This window comes from Papio anubis, chromosome 2 (genome assembly GCF_008728515.1).
Source record: "Papio anubis isolate 15944 chromosome 2, Panubis1.0, whole genome shotgun sequence".
In the NCBI taxonomy this organism is placed as follows: domain Eukaryota; kingdom Metazoa; phylum Chordata; class Mammalia; order Primates; family Cercopithecidae; genus Papio; species Papio anubis.
This window is the reverse complement of record NC_044977.1, coordinates 73,882,166-73,906,192: the sequence shown is the minus strand read 5'-3', so window position 1 is coordinate 73,906,192 and position 24,027 is coordinate 73,882,166. Positions and strand designations below refer to the sequence as shown.

At 51.2% G+C, this 24,027-nt stretch overlaps 1 protein-coding gene across 5 annotated transcripts in view; it reads right to left on the bottom strand.

The window, feature by feature from the left end:
- The window catches only part of LRIG1 (leucine rich repeats and immunoglobulin like domains 1), a 127,484-nt gene that overhangs the window by 20,003 nt on the left and 83,454 nt on the right, over window positions 1-24,027 (bottom strand). For all 5 annotated transcript variants that reach the window (XM_021934252.2, XM_021934248.2, XM_021934247.2 and 2 more), the window contains 9 exons: window positions 23,242-23,379; window positions 21,003-21,146; window positions 18,979-19,122; window positions 16,287-16,430; window positions 13,519-13,662; window positions 11,359-11,439; window positions 4,945-5,016; window positions 4,083-4,154; window positions 60-223 (listed from right to left, as the gene is read on the bottom strand). In XM_021934252.2, the coding sequence (XP_021789944.1) occupies window positions 60-223; window positions 4,083-4,154; window positions 4,945-5,016; window positions 11,359-11,439; window positions 13,519-13,662; window positions 16,287-16,430; window positions 18,979-18,989 (688 nt within the window). In that variant the 5' untranslated portion in view covers window positions 18,990-19,122; window positions 21,003-21,146; window positions 23,242-23,379. The remainder of the gene's footprint in view (window positions 1-59; window positions 224-4,082; window positions 4,155-4,944; window positions 5,017-11,358; window positions 11,440-13,518; window positions 13,663-16,286; window positions 16,431-18,978; window positions 19,123-21,002; window positions 21,147-23,241; window positions 23,380-24,027) is intronic.

Here is a 24,027-nt window from a genome sequence, read left to right as displayed (position 1 = left end):
TACCTCCTGGCTTCCTTGCCCTTCATGAAGGAGAAAAAGAGTTATAAAGACAGTCTTACCACACACGAAACTCTCTGGTGGCACAGAGAAAATGCTCTGACCCTTCAGTGATTCTGGGTGGGCACAGGTGGCTGTCACAAAGGCCTGCAGCATCCTGCCCATCAGCCACGGGGGCAGCCACTTCAGCTGGCAATCGCACAGGAAGCTGTCGCTGCTGATATGGCTGAAAGAAACACAACAGTGGATGCCTCAGGTGCAGCCGCAGAGGAGGGATACTCCCTTCGCACACAGAATGATCAGTCGCCTCCAGTCAGCTTCTCAAGTGAACACCAGCAAGCTAGAAGGGGAAATGGTTTTTCTCACAGTTCCTCTCCAATTTCCCAGGGCCGTGCATATAACCCACCTGGAGATTTTGAAAAACTGCAGTTGCTGACTGTGTCGGTCAGGAATGGAAACCATGACTGCACATCGAACAAGCTCGCACATGAGGCTGGGGCTGCTGACCCAAGGACCACAACTGGAGTAGCAGCAGCGTGGAGCTTACCCATGTTCTGGGACAGACACTGTTCTGTGTGACCCTGGGCTGCCTTCTGATCACTCCCAACCTCTGATATATCCAACAGTGCCACCATCCCCCCTCTGGTTTTTCCCACTTTCCTGATACACTACTTGGAGCTTCCAAACTCAACCTAAGACTCTGATCCAAATTCTGCAACAAGTTTCAAGGAGGGCTCTTTTGCCTCATGGCTGTTCCCTTTTCATTGGCAAAGCTGCATGTTTTCTTACTTCCAAATGTAATAAGCCCCGTCCCTGTGCCACCCTCTTGTTTGTGCCTTGATCTTTGCACCAGTATTCTTCAGGGGGCCAGCAGAATTCAGCTATGCTCCCTAAATAGTGCTTGTTAGTTAATTGCCACTGCCCAGGGAGCATGAGAATGCACAGCTTTAGTTTTGTGGGGCTCCAACCAAAACAGAGAATATTTTCTTTTTCATTTCTCAGCAACTAAGGATAAGCTTTTTAAACAGAAATCGGAATCGCCATCTCAGCGGACATTCCTTCCTGAGGAGTCACTTGAAGATAAGTCAACCAAGAGTCTAGCGGCCTTGTTCCTGGAAGACCTCAGAGCTGTGAGCTAAAGAATGATGGCTGGTCCACAATAAGGGAAGACTGGGAAAGAGAACACACAGGCTTCCCTGCAATACGCTGTCTCTGGTACCTGGTGACAAACAGGGGGCACAGGTATGCTCAGAATTCCAAAAACATCATGCAGGCCAAGAGCATGGCCTTGGCCACCTTCTCCACCCACCACTGTCCTCAGACATCAGCAAAGCAACCAAATGGACTGGCCTTCCATTTTCTTCTATTTCCCTCCAGATTTCTAATGAGCGGAGAAACTGTCACAGCAAGGAAGAATGAAACGTAAGCAGATGACCCAAGTCTAAATGAAGTAAAATCCACTCTTCCTCATGTTCCCCATCACCCCTAGATGAGTTGGGCATCTTATTAAAATAATTATAATTTTGGAAAGTGCTTTTCCAAAAACGGAAATAACTTATCTCAAGGCCATCATAACTGGGATGCTGACCCATATCAGATCTTAAAATCAGAATGAGAGTTTGCATTTTTATTTCATAGGCAGGTAGCATCCTGCTGAGAGTTATCTGGAGGGCTGTTCTACTGTGGAGTCACTGCAAGTGGCGGAAGGGCTGTCACGGCCATCCCTGATGAAATGGCCAATTCCCATGCAGCGTTTGGGGAAGGCAGCTCCCAGGAGTGCGCCCTGCATGGGGGTCGGGCTGGCTGCACCAGGCACGGGGGAACTCAGCCTGGATGGAGAACTCGCCGCTGTCAGAAGCACCTCCAGCTCCCTCGCAAGAGGGCACTTCCACGCAGTGCAGCCTGGGCACTATTCATGAAAGCCTAGGAGAGGCTGGGCCATCCCTGCACGACGTTAGGCATTTGTGCAGGACACAAGGGCATATTCCATTTGAACCACAGGAACAAACTGGGGAAGACAAATTTGACATTTATCTTTGATCAGACACATGTGGAAAGGGCTAAGCCTCATCTTACACACGCTCTGGACGTGTGGGGCTAATGCCTTTGAGGATTTCCTACTTCTTCCACCATGAAACCCACCTCAGACAGGAGGCCAGACTCCACGAAGACAGTGGGTACCCAGGGTGGAGACAGCATGTTCCTAAAAAGCAAGTTACGACCGAGAGGACACATGGGGAGGGCCTCGGGCCAGGCAGTAGTGAGGATTCCAACCCCTAGGCTCTGCAGGCTCCTGCCGCCCTTCCTCCACCCACAGAGAGCACAGCGCCATCGGCTCTACTGCTTTCTGCAGCCATCCCAGGGCTTCGCTGGCTCACATGATGCATTTTCATGATTCCAACTCAAAGTGTGTTTCTAATCATCACTTGTGGAAATTTACCCAGAGGATGACTAAGTGCACAGTACAACCTGACTTGATCTGATGGAGAAGAAAACGACCAAGTGGAATTAACCGTTTCTCTCACCCGAGGACTGAGCACAGGGCCAGCCCCAGCTAGGTACGTGCAGCAGTGATGGGAAAGCCAGGCAGGAGACCGAGGCTGAGCCTCCAGAACTAGAGAAGCACACTGGGGGTCTGAGCTTCTGGAAGGGTCCAGTTCCTTCCAACTTCCCAAGGAAAATCTTATCCCCTTCCTCCTTCCTTCTCTCAAAATACCCTCTTCCCATTTAAATTTAATCAGGTCTTTTTCACTCCTAACATCATATCTAAAAGTTTCAGAGACAGAAAAGGTGAAAGAATTCCACAGTGAATGCTCCTGTGCCCCACCACTTGTCTTCTACGACTAATGTTTCATTCCACTTGCTTTACTGTGAGTCCACCTCTGAATCCAGCCTTCCATGGTGGTCTGGAATCATCTCCTCCCCTGCTCTGGAAGGAGAGCCATGGAATCCCTTCTGTATGTTCTGTCTCATCCGACAGATGGAGGCAGAGCTGCTGAGGCTGGAAGAGGGAAGGCCCTGGGCACGGAACAGCTGTCTGCAGAGCCCCGAGCTCCATGTACCCATCCCAGATGCCCGCTCCAAGATCCAACCCTTGCAAGGACGGTATCTATTCAGCAGGCCTGAGGCTCACAGCACGCTGAACGTCACAGGGCAAGTGCGCAGGCCACCTTCCTTCCTCACTCAGAGCGGTGTCACCTGGCCTGCTTCAGTTCTCAGCTACGGGGAATGCACGACATTTCCCATTCCCAGCCTCCCTGCCCCAACTGAGGGTCCATCAGGAGTGGCCTCGGGGAATGGGGATGAGGCCAGGGCAAAAAGATGACTGTCCTTTGGCATGTGCCATTCTGTCAGCACTTCTAGGAACCAAAAGCTACCCCTTGAGGGAACTGATATCATGGCTAGAACTCACTGGCTGCAGAATCAGATTCATGTCTAGAAAAAAAAAGAAAAGAAACGAAACTTGGGTGTTATACCTGAGGACCTAGACTAGCTCCCCTGCCAGAGAGTAGGATACAGGGAAGATTTTCCAACCTTGTCACCCAAGAGCCCATGGTCCAAGTCCACGGTGGAAGCACCACCACCTGTGAACTGTGCCTAGAAAGCTTGGAAATGGTACGGGCAGACACCACCGCACCCCTCAGCATCCCATCCCCTCCAGAGCTTTGCCTTGCTCACAGCCCACCAGGCTCTGAAGGAGCCCCTTTCAACACAGGCCTTCATTGTAAACAAGCCCAAAAGATAGAAACTCATCCCTGACATAATTAAAGGGGTATTACCCACTTTATAAAGGGCAGTATATTTCACATTGTGGTTAGCAAGCTTCGGCCTGCGGCCCCACTGCCTGCTTCTGTCAATGTGACTTTATGGGCACACAGCCACACCCACCTGCTTATGTATTGTTTATGGCTGCTTTCTGCTGCAATGACACAATCGAGTAGTCATGACAGAGACCCTGTGGCCCACAAAATCCAAAATATGTACCATGTGGCCTTTTAACAAGTGAGCATAATGCAACTGCAGAAGTTTCTTACTCTGAAAGTCTCCGTTCCCATCAGTCAGACCCAGGGAATCCAGATACTTACAGTTCTTTAAGATTCTTCATCTTCACAAAGGCATCAAACTGGACAGATCTGATCGCATTCCCTCCAAGGTTCCTGAAACAGAATATACATACTTATACAAAGAAACCCTAGGTAAACCTGAGGGGTTTTCAGCACAGTCCTGGTTTCACAGATGACCCACAGGGACTAGCCAGACCTGTGTCCTAACTACTACAGGAGGCTGTTGTTTCCCGAATCGCAACACAAGCCCACAGAATGACTCAGGAGCCGAGCCAGCCTTAGCGCACCATCCAAGCTGGGTGGAGGCCTGCTCACAAGGCAAAACCTTCCCCAACAGAGGTAAGAGTCAACCTTGATTCAAAGAGGAAATAAACTAAGGATCACATACATGAGGCATCCGCCCCAGATGGCAACAGCATGCCTGTCTCAGGGGTGGCTCTGTCCCCTTCCTCCCAGGGTCTCAGAAGCAACCACACCAAACTGGTTCAGCCCAGCACCTACTCTGCACTGTTAAGCTGCTCTAATGGAGGCAACAGGCTTGGCCAGCAGGAAGCACCTTGGTGGAAGAGGCAGTGAGGCCAGGGGTCCATGAACGAGCTGGTGCAGGGGTGAGGCTGCGCAGCAGGAGGGGGGAGGGTATTTATCCAAACACCAACTGAATTAACTGGGAGCACACCCACTGGCCATATGTTCTGTAACTGTTCCTGGCATAGGCAACATAAAGGCCAAAGTTGAAGCTGACTTATAATGAGAAGGAAGCAGCTGGTGTTTCCAAATAGCCTGTTTCTCAGTTTACAAAGATGCAATTAAATTGCTAGCAGAACTCCCCGGCAGCCACATTTGGCAGGCCTGTGCCTCAGGGCAGGGCTGGCGAGATACTCACAGGTGCTCCAGGCCTTCCAGCCCGGAGAATGCTCTCTTAGCCACAGACTTGATCTTGTTTCCAAACAGAGTCCTGTCGTTTCCAAACATCCAGAAATTAAGGCCAGGGAAGGAGAGAGAAACAAGGAAGGGGTGAGAGAAAGAGAAAGAAAACATAATTAAGGTAGTGCTACCTGATAAGTCTGTCCAGTGAGGGGCAGGTGGAAAGCTGACCTGCGCTGAGATTACGGGTTTGAAGCACACAGGCCTTACCCTTTCTGAAATGAAATACTTTTATCTTTATTAGAATTTAATAGTGATGACAGGCTGGAATTGCATGCGCCGTCTGGCCTAAAAAAGGCCCCTTGCAGTGTCAGGTGGAAATCACCTTGTCTGGCCCGGTCTCTCTCCAAGGACCACCCACGCTTGGATGGTGAAGTTTAGTGATGGCCTTGCAGGAGAGATGAGACTGGTTATGGTTTCAGTGAGAGGAAGCTGAGTCAAAAAAGGAAAGACAAATCTTCGGAATTAAAACTGCTACCCATGACTGGGCGTGGCGGCTCAGGCCTGTAATCCCAGCACTTTGGGAGGCTGAGGCAGGAGGCCTCAACTTGAGGAGGCTCAAGTGATCCCAGGAGTTTGAGACCTGGACAACATAAGGTGACCTTGTCTCTACAAAAAATAAAATCTTATCCGGGCGTGGAGGCACGCACCAGTAGTCCCAGCTCCTTAGAAGGCTGAGGTGGGAGGATTGCTTGAGCCCAGGAGGTGGAGGCTGCAGTGAGCTGTGATTGCATCACTGCACTCCAGCCTGGGCAACATAATGGGAAGTTGTCACAAACAAAAAACAAACGAACAAAAACCCCCAAACTGCCACCCACTTCTGAAAAGTGCATTCTGGGAACAAAGTTTCCCAAAAGAGGCAAGAGGACAGGAAAACAGGCATCCATCAAGCTGGCTCCACAGCTCTCAGCACCTGAGATGTCCTGGCAGCCAGATGTCCTCCACAGCCATGGGGAGCTGTGTCCTTGCCTATGAGAGGGACCCCTCAGGGCCTGCAGGCGATGCCCCAGTGCTTTGGCTCCTCGGCCATACCCCAGACTTTATATGACGTCAGTGAGCCAGCCTCCAAGGTTATCACTAGTGCCTGTGCCCTGCCTGGACTGCCTGCCCATGAGAAGGGGTTCCTGCCTCCAGGCAGCTCCAATCCAAGCCTTAGCAGTAACTGCTAAGAGCTTTCCCAGAAACCAAAGTCTGTGCCCTGCAGAACACACGAAGAAATGAGTGCCTCCTCCACCGCACTGTGTGATCTAAAGGCAAGCTTGTTTCCCTGCAGGGGAGCCCCTAGGGTGGACGCTGGGAATGAAGATAATTCAGTTTTCCCCTCCCCTCCCTGTTACCATGTTCTCTGATGAGAACCCACCAAAGGCATTCCCTCTAATCCAGACGGCACAGGAGACTACCAGGGAACAACCGAAGGCAGTGCTGACCATGAGCTTCGTGGACTTGTCAATCTTAAGGTACACCAGGATCTAACGGGCTTGCTAAGAACACGATTGCTGGGAGCCAACTCCTGGGGATTCTCAGCGTCAACAGGTCTGTCCAAGGCAATGGGGTTCAGGTGGGCAGGAGAGGAAGCCCCTGGAGAAAGCCCATCTGGCCCAGCCCCCTACTGGGAAGGGGACTCTTGGTCCAGGATCTCACCTGGCACTGGCGAAGAGACTGGACTAGAGGCCAGCTCCACCTTCAACCTGCATTAAGACTGGGACCCATAAGGGAAAGCAAGAAGTCCCAGCCCCTTCCTGAAAGGAGGAAAAATGTAAGCCCTGAAGCAAACCAAAGATGGCAAGGCAGCCTGGGACCTGCCCAGCACACGGGCCGCTGCTTCTTCCTAACTGCAACAGGCCTCTTGGGAACCGCCTGGGCAGGTACCAGGAGCTGCCTCCTGGCAACACAGGCTCACAGTAGAGCCAGAGGGAGGCACCACCAGCCTGCGTGGCCAGCTTCCAGGGCAACCACTCCACAGGGGCTGCCTGACCCTCCGTTTCATCAGAAACAGACTCCCTCCCTGGAGGCCACCATTCAGGCCGACCCCGGCGCTAACTGTGAGCTCAGCCCTCAGACAAAGCCAGCTCTGTTTCCTGCCTCCGGAGGGTGAAGGGGCAAACGGGCCAGAGACCCTCTGCCTTTGCTTTCTCTCAGGCCGTCTGCATGGATGGGAAAACAATCGCATTCTGAAAGCGTTTCCACAACCCCTCAGTCTGAAACTTTTATTTTAAAACAAATAAACCAAACACACAGAAAAGCCGGTGGCCATGCTAACTCAGGCTCTTTAACCACAAAACTCGCCAGCAAGTAACAGCTCATGGGGCACTGCACCCCGAGCGCTTCAGAGAGCGCTGCCAACTTCTACACTTACTCAGATCCCCCGGCCCAGGCACTGCGTGCCCGAGGTCCCAGTAAAAACGCATTGAACTGTTTAGTGAAATCTCCTGTAAACGAGATCCAGGAAAAAGCTGCGCTTTATTTCATCCATTAAATATTAGTCATATTGACCTGTTTTACAATGAGGGCAGGCTGTTATTTTTAATGGTGACAATAGCAATAAAACAAATTCTCAAATTCTCAATTATGCAGGGGCTAATCATCTTGTTGGTGGATTAGGCAGGGTCCTTACCTTCCCCCAGCAGACATATGGGGCTGGGATGGGGAGCTGCAGCCAGCAGACTGGGATGGCTCTAATAAAAGGCTGCTGTGAGGAGAAAGGAGAGGCGGGAATATGGGCTGGGAGGACACTATTTCTGTACCACAGCCAGGCTCCCAGAGAAGGCATAGCTGGCCTGACCTCCCCAGCACCAACCTGGAACAGAAAGCAACCTGCAGGAGTCACCTGTCAAGCCTCCCATCCATCTCCTGGCCAACCCAGCTAACAGCTCTAAAGGCCTGGTTAGCACTTGCCAAATCAAGTGGCAGGTACAGGGGGCAGTACTCAGGTGGTCCTTGTACTCATGTCCTTGAGAGTAGCCGTGACATGTGCACTAGCCCCCACTCCCCACCCACACACACAGTGAGTTCCACTGCAGGCCCGGCCCCCCCACAGGCAGGGATGGAGGCTGCGCTCCCATCAGCTCTGCAAGTGCCCCCAAACATACCCCTTGCCATGTGCCCTGTGTGGGACTCTGCCCCTCCCTCTGAGGAATGCCATGGAGCCAGCTGGAACCACGGGGCAGGAAGTCGCATACCCAGATCACTAACTGCTCCTCTCTGCCTGAAATTTGGGATCCAGAAATTCTCTCTTCCCTCCTGTGTACTGACTCTGTGCCACTGTGTAGGCCCCAGCCTGGGAACCGCACAACCATTTGGAAACAAACAGGCCCTGGGGTGGGTCTACAAAAGAATCCCAGACAAGCTAGGAAGAAAGGCATGTGCTGGGGTCTAGGAACATTCTTGCCCTGCTGGGAAGCTCCAGTGTGAGGAACTCTCCAACACAGCTGTGTGCATAAGCTGGAAAAATTAAGGGCAGGTCAGCATCCACCCCAAATTCACAGAGAGGCCATTTATGGCTCTGCTGCTCACATCTCCCTTTCTTGGAAAACATTTTAATTTAGGTCTGACCTCTTGCGTGGTGGGAAGGACCCAAGGTCTCTGAGTAATTCAGCGAAGGCAGGGGTCTCTACCTTCCCATCCTAGGGCAGATCCTAAACACGAGCTCCCTGAGCTCTCCAAAGACAAACCCACACCAAATGAAGGGACTCAGGGCACCGGCTGCGCTCCCCGCAGCACGGATCAGCTGCTCTAGAGGGGCAGGTCTTCTCTGTGTTAACATGCACCCCACTTCTCAGTGGATCCCAACAGGCCAGCACTGGGCCACTCCCACGGAGCAACATAGTGCTGTCTGTGGTCACTTCTCTCAGCCAGGGCCACAGCACAGAGCTTTCCTGGAATGTTCTGAGTAGACGGGTGGGGAGGGGACCAAAGAGGCACTGGGTTCTTCCTCTGTCCCTCCCTTCATTCGTTCAACAAACATCGACTCAACACCTGCAATATGCCAAACACAGCAGTTTTTAAGTAGCCCTGTGTACCAGGATCACATGAGAAGCATTTACTTCTCTGCTTCCCTTTCAATGTGGAAATTTGCACACACTATGCTAGGTAGACGTAGTAGTATCCTGAACCCCAAGTGCCCGTCACACAGCTACAACCGTCCTCCGGTCGTGCCAATCTCGCCTCATCTCTACCTCTAGCCACTACCCATTCTCGAACCCAGCAGGAGTTTATGGAATCCACATCATAGGCATCATACCATTTTCTTTATCCAAGAAGAAAATGATTCGTTTCCTTTGCCACATAACCATGATAGCATCACACTTACATAAGTGATTGCATATACTTAATCATATTAAGGAATTCTTGTTTGTTTATTGTCCCAGCTTCCCCAACTGGATGCATGTCTTTCTCTCTCACCCTTTTTCAAACATACACAGAGTCTCCAGCCCCAAGAAGCTGACTCTGGTTAGCACTTGCCAAATCAAGTGGCAGGTACAGGGGGCAGTACTCAGGTGGTCCTTGTACTCATGTCCTTGAGAGTAGCCGTGACATGTGCACTAGCCCCCACTCCCCACCCACACACACAGTGAGTTCCACTGCAGGCCCGGCCCCCCCACAGCCAGGGATGGCTGCGTGGGGTGAGGCTTAGATTTTAACAAGTTCCCAGGAGTCTCAGGACCAGCTCAGTGTGGAGCCCACCACAAACAACAAGCGAGGAAAGCAGGGGCTTGGGCTGACCTCTTGGGGCTCAGGTGGAAGTGCTGAGCCTGGTCCAGCAGGGGGACAAAGGAGAAAGCACCAGGGCACAGAGGGTGCGCACTCAGGAAGGCAGCGGCGGACTCATGCAGCACCGGAAGCCCAGGTGACCCGGGGCCAGGCACACCTCACGGGCCTTCTGTAGAGAGACAGTCTCCTGGAAGCCATGACACCCAGGAAACAGCTCCAGGTCCCTAAAGATGGACATGCCCCATGAGGGCTGGCAATGCCGCCCACTCTCCCCACCCTCACCCTTCAATCAGTTATGGCCGAGGCCAGGGAGGCTTATGCTGAATGGCAGCCCCGGTGCTGAACACCTCAGCAGCCACGTCCCAGACCTGGAGCTCCTCTTGCTAAGAAGGCCTCTGCCTCACCCCACTTGGTACTTCTGGCTCTTCTCAGGTTTGCCCTATATGGGATAAAAAGGGGCCACGTATGGGTTAAAGGTTGGGGAAAATCAGCATTGTTTTAGGGACGATAAGGACAAGAAACACTGACAAGCATCTCCGACGTGCTGCTGGAGTACAGGACGCTCAAGAAGAAATACCTTCCTCAGCCAGCCAACAGAGCTTATTCCTAATCAGGACCCTGTATATAAAAGGTGTGAAATGCCATGCTTTTCCAAACCAATCAGAAGCATCTACTATATAAAAAGACTCTCCCCACCACAGGCTCTCCTCTATCCTCGAGCTCCAGTAGGGCTTTCCAAATATTTACTTGACACTCGCACTCTGCCGAGCTCCCGGTCACTGGGGACGGGGTGGGAGAATCGAGTGGCGGCCGTCCACTCCGTCTTGCCCTCCTCCAGTCTTCCCTCCAAGCTGCTAGTCAACAGTAATAATTACCCCCGTCCTCCTCCTGCATGGTCCTTGGATGGCATCTACAGAAAGTGCTGGTGACATGCAGAGAAAACAGGGTGGGCCAAGGGGGAGGGAACGTGGGCTTTGGAGCCAAACGAGCAAATCCTGAGCCTGCCACTTGCCCACTGTGTAGTTTTGGGCAAAATCCCATCACTTCTCTTTCCTCAACTAATAAAGAGGTTGCCTAACACAGCCTGCCCTCATGAGATCATTAGGTACCATGCACACAGGTGCTTGGCAGATTAACTGGCAAAATCTAGGAGCTAGGAAAAAAGGAAAAAGACCCCAAACCACACATTAAAATAGCTGCTACCATGACCCTTGGAAATGATGTTTCCATTTGAGATGACGGCTAACGATGACAGTACTGTCAGGAGCCTCACCGCCCTCACAGCTGACTGAGCTTTACACAACTTTGAGAAACGGAGTAACGGGGCAAGACTCCTTTGTACAAAGGACAGGAGCAAATTCAGCAGTTTTCACGTGAGTTGTCAGGGAAGCCTGAGAGAAGCTCCACCAGGCCGCCAAATGCCGGGTTGCCAGCCCCCAAGAACCCAACACCCAAACCAGCAAGGAGACCCCTGCCCAGCGAGGAGTGGGGTGTCCCCCACTCTCTTCTTCAAACTCTTCTCCCCAAACAAAAGTCTGCGTGGAGCCAGCTCTCTTCCGCCTGGGCCCAGAGCAGAGAGGCGCAGGGGGCACCCCAGAAACGTCTCCCACGGAAGTGTCTTCCCATGCATTTGCTGGCGGAGCTCTGTGCCGCGGATACTCACAGCTTGCTGAGGCTGTCGAGCCCTGAGAAGGCACCGCTCGTGTCCTCTATTGTGCCCGCAATCTCGTTATGGTCCAGATCCCTGGGGAGAGGACAGAAAGCAGCTCACCGAGCAGTCTGGGCATGAAGGGAAAGCAAGCTCCCGCCCAGCCTGCTGCTCAGAAGCTGAAGGCCCCTGGGTGCACCCTGGAGGCACAGCCGGGACGTAGGGTGAAGAGACATATGGCCCTGGGAGGGACGCCCTGTTTCTCAGCCTTCCAACCAAGACGACACACGCCTCAGACAAGAAGCTTCCCTGGGCTCCACCTGCCTCCCTGTCTGCAGAGGCCGCGCTCCGGGGGAGGGAGGTGGTGCAGACAGCCCAGTTTGTATTCAGCCCCCGGAGAGCGGACATCTGGCCCTGGCACGAGGATCAGCCCAAAAGGTTCCTTAAGGCTCCTGTCTGCTCTCATACCAACCAGAGTCCCTTTTCTGGACATGACCGAGAAACTGCAGAAAGCACGTGGAAGAAACAGACCTGGCACAGGGCCCACCCGTGGGCCCCTCCGTGCCAGCCAGTGGGTCTGGAGCCCAGAGCCCATCTCCTCCCAAGGCCTGCAGGGCGCTGACTTTGAGCCAGGGAGGACATCTGGGTGCTGAGTCAGACTTGTGACCCACTCGCCAGGATTGGAGAGATGAGGCCAACTCCTCAGCCCAGGCCCCTCCAGCAATACAAATCCCATGGCCGATGACTCAGTGGCCTCCCGGCTTCCAGAAGCAGGTCACAGTGCCCAGGCGAGACATCACACCTGGCGACCAGGCTCCCATCCTGCACACATTCTGCCCTCTCCAACTTTCCACAAGGTTCTTGGTTCTTAAACTTTCCCCTCCTGAGTCCTTGCAGACACAGGCCAGGGACAGAAAAGGAGCGCTTGTCTCCTGTGAGAAGCTGCAGCAGGAATCAATGCTGCCAGCAGGGAGGGCAGCTCTGAATGAAGAGTGAAATGCTGGCGGCCACCTTTCTTTTACAGCAGGAAGCTCAAAGAGTGAAGATTCTGCTGCTGGAAGGGACTTCTCCTCTCAGTGGGTTCCTTCCTATCATCTGCATACTGAAAAAACCAGGGACCGGGGGCTGTGGCTTTGTATGCCTGTCTCCCGGCTCCTAGCCCTGGCTGCCAAAGTTTTTCTCTCCTTTCTGGCCAGCTCAGTCTGAATGTTCCCAGCCTTGTTATTTGGACCTTGTATGGGCTCCCAGGCTGACCTGGCCTGAATAGCTTGGCTCCGGCCCCTTTCACACTCCCTGGCAATGGCTCCACGTTAAAGCTGGCTTTGCCAGGTGCAAGTGCAAAGGCCTCCCTCCCTGTCACACTGGAACAGACCCCTCTCTGTGCAGTGAATTACACCTGAGAAGGAGACCCTAGAACCTGCCACCACTATCATCTGAAAACCATATGCCCCTCTCTGGGGGTTTTATGCTGATAGCCGCTTGGAAGTTCTATGAAGCCAACCATGTTAAAGTTTTATACACAAGCCTCAGAAAAGCATCCTGCACTCACTTTTGCCAATCCCATCTAATTAGGGACTTCAAGGGAAGCGACATTAGCACCTCCACTTTGTTAACCGACCCCTGATGAGGTACAAGGAGAGACACAGGATTCCTTAAGTGCTGCTTTTGCAAAGGAGGCATCTTGGTACAGGTTATGCTGAAGAAATTCAAATGCTAGGGCGAGAGATGCACAGAAATATTCCCATGGTTTAGAGAAAAAATACTCAGGACTTAAAAACGGAAGTTGCAACTGAAGACTCAAGATGGAAAAGACTGACCCACGGCTGCTGAACTGGAGGCCGCACCAGGCGCTCAGCGTGGGGAAGCTTTTTCCAACACTAGGAGCCAGCATCCTGTCCAGCACAACGTGGGCATCACTGCTTGAGAACAACTACTTTTTAGGAGTTGCCATCCCTCTCTAGGCACCATCCTAGGGGAATGAGAGGTTTTTCTGCTTAACCAGTTCTTTCTCAGTTGATTATATAAAAGTTTGAGACTCTGCACACAGAGCAAGCCAGCGTTGGATCCAATTCTGACTCGAAGCCAACGCAAATGGAGTTCACCAAGCAGATGGTTTGCTCTATTCTGCTCTCCCCACTGGGGACCCTTTTATCCTGTCAGGAGTGGGAGACGTACAAGACTCGCAGGCTCCTGAGTCCCTTGAAGGCGCCCTCCGCAATGTGGCTGATGGAATTGTGGCTGAGACGCAGGACGCTCAGGCTGCTCAGCTCGGCCAGGCTCTCCTCGTCCAGCCGTGTCAGGTTGTTGAAGGACAGGACCCTGAGGAAAGGGAGGGCAGTAATGTCACCATCTAGCGTGGTTGCCCCCCAACCCCACCCCACCGGAAATCGGGCCACGGTCGGCTAGGTTTCAGTGGGAAATGACACGGATGCACACACATAAGCGCACAGCGCCCCCCCCCCCCAAGAATTCTGGGGGTAAAAGTGGCCATGCAGCTAGAAACTCATCAGTGCCCAACACACTAGTCTGACTCCTAGAATGGTTGCGTAAGTCACAGGGGCCAGGGTAGCTGTTAAACTGTGAAGACTACGCACAAGGTCATGACACACAAGAACTCTCAAGCTCCAGTGCCTTCATGCTGCTGTCCAAGGCAGCTCCTGATTCAGGCTACGAAAGACCTCTCATAGCAGAAGCCTGGGATTCTGGACAGCAAGCCAGCAAGCCAGCAAGCCAGGGAGCCCCGGTCACACTCCCTGCATCGGCCAGCAGAGGGCACCACTAGTCCCTGCGTGGGACGACCACACCTGTGCCTCACGCCTTAGTGGGGCAACTCCCCCAGGACAGGAGCCTTCTGCTCAGGCCTCCCTGCCCCCATCCACGTGGTCCTCAGAGCATGATCCCCTACTGCAGGTGGTAAAACCATATGCTTTGTCCAAGCCTCAGAATCAAAGCTTCCTCCCAGCACTCCTGCACCTCTGGGTTGGTTACATGACATACTGGTCATCTATCGTTGAAAAATGAAAAATTGGGGCCGAGGCAGGAAGACGGAAAATAAACTCTGAGAAGATTAATGAGTTTTTAAAGGCAGCTGGGAGCAGCATTCTTTCCCTCCTGGACAAATAAGTCAGGGTGTCTGTCAGTTGCATAGACCTGGCAGGAGATCAAAATTATATCCTCACCTGCAATTAAAGAATGTAGCTTAAAGGAGGGGTGGGAAACACGCTGGGAAGCAATCCCAAATCTGGCTCTGAGGTTACCTGGATATGGTGCTAACCACTAGGACTGCTCAAGCGCACTTCTGTGATCTCTGCTGCCCCTTCTAGAGGGCACAGAAGAGGGCTTCATGCCTTCCACCAGCCAGAGAGGGGATCCCGCACCCCGCAGAAGACAGCATGCCTTCCCTGGGGCCGCAATATGCTGGTGAGTCAGAGGACAGCTCCTCACTTTAAGAACTGAACTGGCTCAGACTTTGGGGACTTAAAAGACCTCTCTTGTTTCCCACAGCTCCCAGCTCTGACCAACAAAACCAGGAGTTCCCTGTTGGGGTCACAGCTTGACTACAGAGCCTGAAAGGAGCCATCCAGCACGACATGGAATGTACAGCTGCAGGCCCTGAAGCATAGGAAGCTGAACCCAAAGGGTTAACACTCACAGAATCCAAGAAAAGTTAGGAAAGAGGCAGGACCACTGTGTTTTGCATTAGATAATGATGGAGTCACCAAAATATAAACTCCAAGTCTGTGTGTGTGTGTCTGTGTGTGTGTGTGTGTGTGTGTGTGTGTGTCTGTGTGTGTGTGTGTGTGTGTCAGAGGTAGGGGAGGGGAGGAAGAGGAGGAGGGAAGGGAGAGAGAGGAGAACACAGAAGACCAGACACAAACACCAGATGCAAGAATCCACATCAGATTCACACATCCCCTTGAGTGTGTCTGGTGAGGTCAAGAGAGACAAGACAGACTGAGGCCTGGCTCTCTTAACAATCATTCACTTCAGTGGGTGAATCTTTTTCAAACAGCCAAGCCTAGAAAAAGGAGAAAAAAACAAAAAAGAAAACCCACCCAAGTCTTGCGAAAAATAAAGAAACCTAGTGGACTAAACTGGAGCATATAAAATGGAAAGAACAGTGAAAACACAAACTATCTATTTGTGAAGATGTTCTCTGAGTCCTTAGGAATGCTGCGTTCACTGTCCAATAACCCCACCCTGACATGACAGGGTGGCCAGGGCCACTGCCCCTCGCTATGCAGGGGAGAGTCTGTCACTACTCATCTCAGAACTTTGGGCAAGACAAGCTCAGTTCTCAGTCTCAACTTGGAGCCCTGTCTGGAAATCTCCAAAAGGAGCAAGAGGTCCACGCATCTCTGAACCAAGCACGCACACATGACTGCACGGGAGCCTCTGCCAGCAGGCCACTGCGGTGAAAATGGGGCCAAGAGCCTGGGCAACTCGTCTACAGGAAGGAAGGTGGTGACTCCGAGGACACAAATTCATCCACAGTCAGGGTGCCACCGTCTCTGTTTGAGCCCAAATGACCCCCTCACTGAAGAAGCGCATGCTATTTGGTGTGGCCATTAACACACAGCCACTCTCGAAATGGCTCCTGTGAGCGCTCTGCTGGAGCTGCCCTTCCCTAGGAACTCTCCACCCCTGGAACTGTCTCCAAACCCAACAGAGCCTTGGGGGCCAAGGCTCCCTGCAAGGACCTAGATGCTATTCCTGGAGCCCCTGCTAATCTAAATGCAGAGGAAGTGAAGGGGAGATAAGTGATGTGGGCTCAAATCGCTGAGGCTCCTACTCTGGGCCTGGCTGGTTTGGGGACAGGGCTACTGGCCTCCCTGTCTCTGAGTCCTCCCCAAGGCCGCTGTGTGGTGGAATGAACCAGGCCTAGCACTTTCACCTCCAAGCAGTGTCTAAAAAATGCCCAGCCCAGAGCCGAGGACACTTACAACTCATGCAGCTTCTGGCAGAAGCTCCAGCCCTTGCGGTGAATGCGGGCGATGGAATTGTTGCTGAGGTGGAGCTGATGCAGGGCCGTGAGGCCGTAGAGCGAGCCGCTGTTCACTTCTACCAGGCTGTTGTATTCCAGGTGCCTGCAACGACAGCCACGCACAGGATGAAGACAAGCCTTCACTCCTTCACTGGACAGCCAGCAAATGAGTAGCTATGCTGTATCTGACCCTGCAGTCGCACGAAGGCTAGAACAGTGCACGAGAGGACTGTGGAGTCTACTCGCACACATGTGCATGTGAGGAGGGGCTGGGAGAAGACAGGCAAATCTACATGGATGATAGCACATGCCAAGGCCAACTCAGAGTGTTCACAGGGCAAGAGGGAGCTTCCTAGAAGTGACTTTTTTGGCCGAGTAAAAGTGAACCAGGACCGGGTGTGGTGGCTCATGCCTGTAATCCCAGTACTTGGGGAGGCCAAAGCGGGAGGATCGCTTGAGCTCGGGAGTTCGAGACCAGTGCGGGCAATATAGCGAAACCCCACCTCTATCAGAAACAAAACAAAAAATGACCCAGGCCAACAAACTGGCATAGGACTTCCAGGCCAGGGCAAAGCCCATTAAAAGAATAGAAAGGAGAATAGGAGGAGGCTCTTATTATCACCCTCATCTCACCCATGAGGAACGTGCTGCTGAGAGAAGCCAGGTAACCTAAGACTTTACACAGCTTAGCCAGTAGGGAAGGGGCCAGAAATAATTCAAGCCCAGGTCTGGTTACCAACGGCTGGACTCTGTGCCACTGTGCTAGGAGACCCGCTTTAGCTCTGGCGTCAGACTATCTGGATTTAAATCCTAATTTTGCAGCTTGCTGGCTGAATAAACCTGCACATCTATAACATGAAGATATCTAAGAGCACTGACTCCATGGGGTCACTACAAGAAGGGAACAAGGGGACATCAGGTTTCAGGGCAGCGCTGGGCCTGAGCGCTCAGGCCCACTGTGTAAGTGTGCTAGCACCCTGCTTCCCCACACAGCATGTGCTAGGAAAGACAGCGCAAGCCCAGGTGACCGCCTCTTCAACAGAAGACCATAACTCGAATTTTGCTGCGTGTTCAATATTACAAGGGCTTTGGGCAACTAAGTTTTGCTTTTTTCCATATTTCTTTCTGCTACTGCTCAAAAGGTAAGCACTTAATGTATAAATAACCTCCAAGACAGCTCAATTTATATAAATTTGTTCAACATAAAAACCAAATGGTAGGTGCTAACCCCATTTTCCTCTGAGAATTCTCTTTTACCTTCAGTCCACCCAGCACATGACCACCTTGGACTTCCAAGTCCAAAATGACATGCTGAAGGAGATCAAGCGAAATGTTTTTGAATACGTAAAACAAAGGGTGGAGAATGAGTAGAGCAAGAAGTCCAGCAGCAGAAACATCCTCACTGTTCACAGGGCACGGAGGGCTGGTCATGCAGAGACGCCGATCAGAGTGACACAGCACAACACGTGGATGGACCTGGGCCTAGTTGGTTTCCATTGCCAAGAAAACCAGTAAAGGGCATACAAGTCATGATATAATTTGCCCAGACTGGAAGGGAGAAGGGGCGGTCATAAGCAAGTTAAATCACTGACTCTAAAGCAGGAAATCGCAAGTGGGTAAGTAAAGACAGTGGTGTCAGTATATTAACTTGGAAGGAACAACCAGCAAAGCTAAAAACAGAAAAACGAGAAAGAGAAAGGCTTAGAAGTGCCTGCCTCTTAGGAGAGGAACTGGGGTGAAGAGAGAATGAGGGGGAGGCGGCGGGGGAGGCTGGGGTGGGCAGTGACAGCTTTTCTTTACTATCTGATTTAACTATACAGATGAATTACTTTCGATTAAAAATAAATTTTAATGTTTAAAAATGCTTTTAACGTTTAAAAAGCCTTTTCTGTATGCTGCCCTCCTGTTTCACGTCACTGTGCAGGCAAGCCTGTTGTGCTGTTGTACACATCTGGCTGAAGAGACTGCTCCCTTGATAAAAGTTGAACATCTGCACCCAGTGTCTTGATTAGCTCACAAGACAGAAATAAATCTCCTAGGATGAGCGCTACATTTTTGGCCCACCTGCACCTCAAGAAAGACTGTCAAACCCAGAAGGGGAGAGAAGGAACTTCCTGTGGTGTGGGAGTAGAGAGGATGTGAGGAGGGGTCTGTTCCGCAGTCCCACATTCACCGAGGAAGCAGGGGCGGGGGCAGTGGATGCAGGCTGAGGGGAGCAGGCCTGGCAGAATGGCCCATAACTCCACCTCCATCAACCAACTGATCTGAGTCAATCCGCTGAAACTTCCCCCAAGTGGATTTCAGTGGATTTTCTGATCTGCTAGGAAAATACCCTCAGATTTGGCCCTGTCCCAAGACACTGAGTTGGGCCCAGGTGAAGATGCAAAGGGAAGGGGGCTGGGTCCGGCTGAAATCTTGAAGAATCCTTCAGGAGAAAGGGACTGGGCACTGGTGCCCCACTCCACGCCCAGTGCACAGCTGAACGCTGGTGTGGGCATGCACGTGCACACACACACACACATAGACCACAACACACAGTAATGCTGGTGTGGGCGCGCATGTGCACATACACACACACACCACACCCCACACCCCACACCACACACCACACAGCAATCCTTAGCAATGCCAGGACCCCGGTCCGCGCTTACAGCACATGCATCTTGGACAGTCCCCAGAAAGCCCCGTCCGTCAGTTTGCTGATGTTGTTTCGCTGAAGCTTCAGCACCTCCAAGCTGTTGAGCCCCTGGAAGGTGAGGCCCTCTATCAGCCGAATCCGATTCCGATTGAGGTCCCTAAAGAGATGAAGCCAGCAGGGTCAGAGTGTCCTATGTGCATATGCCACCCACAACCATTCCCAGGCAGTCCTGGCTAAGTTTCCAAGCCAGAGGAGAAATCCCAGCGCAGGGATCCCTGGGAAGCCAGCATGTGTAGCGGAGCCCACCGTGTGTCTCAGCCGCCACGCAGGCACTGACGCCACCACTTGACCACAGCTAGTGAAGGAAAGAGGGGTGAGTGAGGCCCCGCTCTCCACAGTCAGCTCCGAGGCTGGGCCCGTAGCTGCACGGAAGCGAGCGCGTGTGTGCTCACGTCTCCTCCCCCAGTAGCACCAGTGCCATTTGTGACTCTGCAGTGAGGACGTGGGTATGACTCAAGGGGTGAATGTCTTACGTGAGGTATCTCTGAGCTCAGCAACAGAAATCCACACCACATGCCTCAACCCAGGAAAAACCAAACCACTAGGTATCAAATGGCAACACCACTTTCCACTGGAGGCATTTCATAGCATCTCCGCTATAGAGAGAAGTGACTGCACATGGGGGCGGGGGGAGATGGGGGAGAGACACCCCACAAGTCATATACACTTGGCTTCTAGCCCCAGTATGACAAAGCCTCAGTTCACCAAAAGATGTCAGGAATCTGGGTGGGCCATTAGCAGCCCTGCGGGAAGGGGAGACAGAGCAGCCAGAAAGCCCTTGGTTTTCCCCAAATATTTCTGCAGTGGCTCATGATGCTGCTCCACACAAACCTTCTCAGGAATCACTGAGACCTTCTCCACAGACTGAAAAGGGCAAAGTCTAGGACTCCCCACCCAGGGGAGGTAAAACCCAGGCAGGTTGAGAGCCAGGCACACCCCATCTTGCTGCCAACCTGGCCCTTGACAATTACTTTGTTTTGTTGAAACAAAATTTCCAAAACTGTCTCATTTTCCTGAAACACACTCTTCTGCTAAACAGAGGGTACAGAGAAAAAAAAAGGGAAAAAGTCCTTCGTCAGGCTCTGGTTAACAGAGCTCTTCTTGAATCTAAAACTCTGCCTTCTAGAAGGGTACTCAGCCTTCCATCAGTAAACTAAACAAATTGTTCAAAAAAAAAAATAAATCAGCTGGGTATGGTGGCTCACACCTGTCATCCCAGCACTTTGGGAGGCCAAGGCGGGTGGATCACGAGGTCAGGAGATCAAGACCATCCTGGCTAACACGGTGAAACCCCATCTCTACTAAAAATACAAAAAAATTAGCCGGGCGAGGTGGCTGGCGCCTATAGTCCCAGTTACTCGGGAGGCTGAGGCAGGAGAATGACCTGAACCCGGGAGGCGGAGCTTGCAGTGAGCTGAGATCACGCCACTGCACTCCAGCCTGGGGGACAGAATGAGACTCTGTATCAAAATAAAGAAATAAAGAAATAATAAATCAACTACCTTGTTAGATTTAACAGATGAAAACAAAGGCCTGTCTTTTGCTTACTAACTCTGGCTACACTAACTTCCTCTCAAACTGTTCGAGAAGTGTAGGACACCACCATGTCCAAGGTACAGATTTTATGGGTATCTTTAAAAAATACAGAAAAACATCTAAGATAAATAAGAACCCAAACCCATGCAGCCTCAACATTAGCCAGCATCAGCTAGGCAGCAGGATTCCTGATTCCATTTTGGAAAACACGAGGGAAGACAAGCAAACCCAGTGGATCTCTTTCTCAGCAAGCTGAGGCAGCCACAGCACCAGACCCAGCTCTGAATTTGCTTTTATGAGGTGCTGCCATTAATGGTAATTTACAGAGAGCTTTACCAAAGGGAGCAAGGAAAGGGTGGCGTTAGGTACAAGGTCCTTGGGGAAATTTGGCCTCCATAAAGTTTGGCTAGCCTTAATTAAAGTGTAGTTTTCTATACTCACAGTTGTGTCAGCCTGGGTAGCTTGAACGCTCTTACAGGAAGCTGGGTGATCCTGTTTTTGCTCAGGCGAAGAGTTAGCAGCGACCGTGACAGACCATCAAATGCCCCCAACTCCAGGGTGCCAATCCGATTGCCCGCCAGGTTGCTGGAATGATTCAGGAAAGAAAATGCAGTGGTTGGTCAAAGGCCTTCCTCATTTCATTACAGACACCAGACCTCTCTGGGTCTGAGTTGGGAAGATTAGTTAAGACACCAGCGGGACAGGTTTCCAATGAGAGGTTTATCAGCCACAGGCTCTGGATGGGGAGCTAAAGCGATGCAGGTGTTAGGACTGTGCACCTAAGCCCTGAGGGCAAGGCCGGTTTAGCTGAAAACACACTGTCCTTGAAGCTGCTGGGCCACCCCAAGAGGGTGGGAGTGAAATTCAAACACCTCCACGTCCACTGACACACCAGCCCTGCGTCAGGAGCCACCTGCAGGACTCTTCTCACTACCCAGTGCCCAAGGTTGATGTGAAAAGTCCTAGAAAGCAGAAAATCGATCGAAAGGCAAGGTCAGTGTCGATTTAATAATTTAGGGAAATAGCCTTTAATTTTGAAATGGGTCTTGCTATACAAATTACATAACACTATAAACACAAACTAATTCATTTCTGTAATTTTAAATGCCTCAAACAAACACTCTAGCACAGAGACCTGTGCAGAATCCCTTCAGAAAACAAGCAATACATCATGGTACCTACACTTACAGTGTGATTAAGTCAGGGCACCTCCTGTGACAATACAGAAAGGCAGACACTGCTTCTCAAAAGGCACAGAAGTCTGCAGCTCAGATCTGTGCATCTTGCTGTATGCAAATTATATCAAGCGACAGAAAAGAAAAGAAAGTACAAGGAGGAACAATATGGCATTCCTGTGAGAAGTGGTCTCCAACACCTCTCCTCTGCCTTCCCCAAACAAATGCTGCTTTTTCTGGCCTAAGTGAAAAGGAGAAAGACCAGAGAGGGTTTTCTACCACAGAGGGTGGAAGGGAGCAAGGCACTTTTTGTCTCTCCAGCAGGCAGTGGCCTAGCATAGGGCACAGAAGGATTCTTTGCAAATAGGCCTGAACTGTTTGTTCTCAACACCCCAGATTAAAGAACAGCCTGTGTGATGAAGATATATGACCCAATAGCTGCCAAAATAGAAAGTCCCTCCCGCTTTCGTGCAGGGAGAGGTCAAGGCAACTAAGTGTAGCAGTTATGGTTTCTTTGTCCCAAGCAAAGTGATGTCACATGGACATCTTTTGAGGGCCCACACTGGAGGCTTCACAAAAGCCAACGCCTCCTGTTCCCAACTCTGGCGCCCTGATGCAGGCTAAGAAAGAAATCACTCCTCTCCTTACAGTCTTTACTTGGAAAATCCATGTGCCAAACCTCACCCTCCCTGAAAAGATGGGTCACAATGACCCCTAAACTAGCCTTGCAAATGATTTCCAAAGTTAATTCTGGAACAGTAATGATACAGGGAATAAAAACTCACCTGGAATTAGAAAACATCTCTTTAGCCTGGGGTTGCAGTTTCTTTCCCAGAGTAACACTTTTCCTACCAACAAGTAGTTGATTAAGTAGGTTTTAACTTTTTTTCCTTTTTCCTTCCTGTCTACCATCCATTGTGTGTGAGATGGGACATTAAAATGGGTAAAAGAGAAACAGATAAACCTAAAAGGTGCTGAAAACCCACAGAATAGAGTAACTTCCCTCCCCCAAATAAACCCCAAGACTTGTTTTACAGTGCATGACACTAGAAAGATGAGCACTGATAAGCTAAGCCTTGTCAAACAGGCTTCCAATGTGAATCCTCTAACCATCCTCCCTGAATCTCCTCTGGAAGCATTTCTGAGAGGCAGCCAAGGAAATGGGAAAGAAAGCAGGCTCTGTGGTCAAGATCGACTTGTACCTGAGTCCTAGACTCTCATCTTGGAGTGTTGAGTCCCCTGGACAGGCTAAGTAACCTCTTCCTGCCTCTGTCCCTTGTCTGTCTGTAATGTCAGGATAATGCTGCAGATCTGGATGTGCTCTATGCACCGGCCCCGCCCCTGCCCTGCTCAGGGAAGGTCCGCACCATCCCCACTGACTTGGCCCAGCCATGGCTGAGAAGGGAAGGAAGCATCCCTCCTGTGTCCAGAACTGGGTGCCGGTAAAGGTGTTAGCTGGCTGGACACAGAGGGCCAGCCACAGGTAGCTGAACAAAGGCACTTACAGCTCCTTTATAGGCGGTCCATGTGGAAAGCAGGTGTTCCGCACTTCCGTGATGTTGTTCGAACTCAGATCCAACACTTCCAAGGAAAGGTAGGCCTTTAGCTGGCTCCCCTCCACGCTGCGAATCTTATTGTGCTGCCTGAAACACACCAAGGGAGGTGACTTGAGCATCTCTTTTTGCAAAATAACTACAGGAAACTAGTATTCCTGTTCCCCCCACCACTGCAATATAACTATAATGCAGTGACACTCTTAAAAATGAGATCTCCTATTTCTTTTCCCATCGAGTTATTACCTGCTGGCCAGGTGCTAGAAGAATATCAGATTTTTAATCTGGGACAAGTTTGTCAAAGTTGTATCCCTAGGGTTCTCTCTCCAAGGGCAACAACACAGCAGTGACACTGAACACCACGTGAGACCAGCATGACCTGACCAGAATCCATGGATGCACTCACCATAAAGGATGTGCCGTGTGCAGCCAGACAGCTCCAGTCCAACTCTCACCCATCACCTTCAGACCTAGTCCAGCCTCATAACTTACAAGAGCCATAGGCACCACAGCCCAGAGTTCACTTTAATCCAGTTTAACACTTCATTTACACACCTCACATTTTACCAACACCTACCATATACCAGACACAGAGGATTTAAACCAAAAAAAAAAAAAAAAAAAAAAAAAAAGATTATGACAAAATCCTGACAATCTAAAATGGGAAAGAGGAGCTCACTGCTGGGTCTAATTGAAATCGAGTCCCCTGAACCTCCTGACTCTACCATTAATATTAAG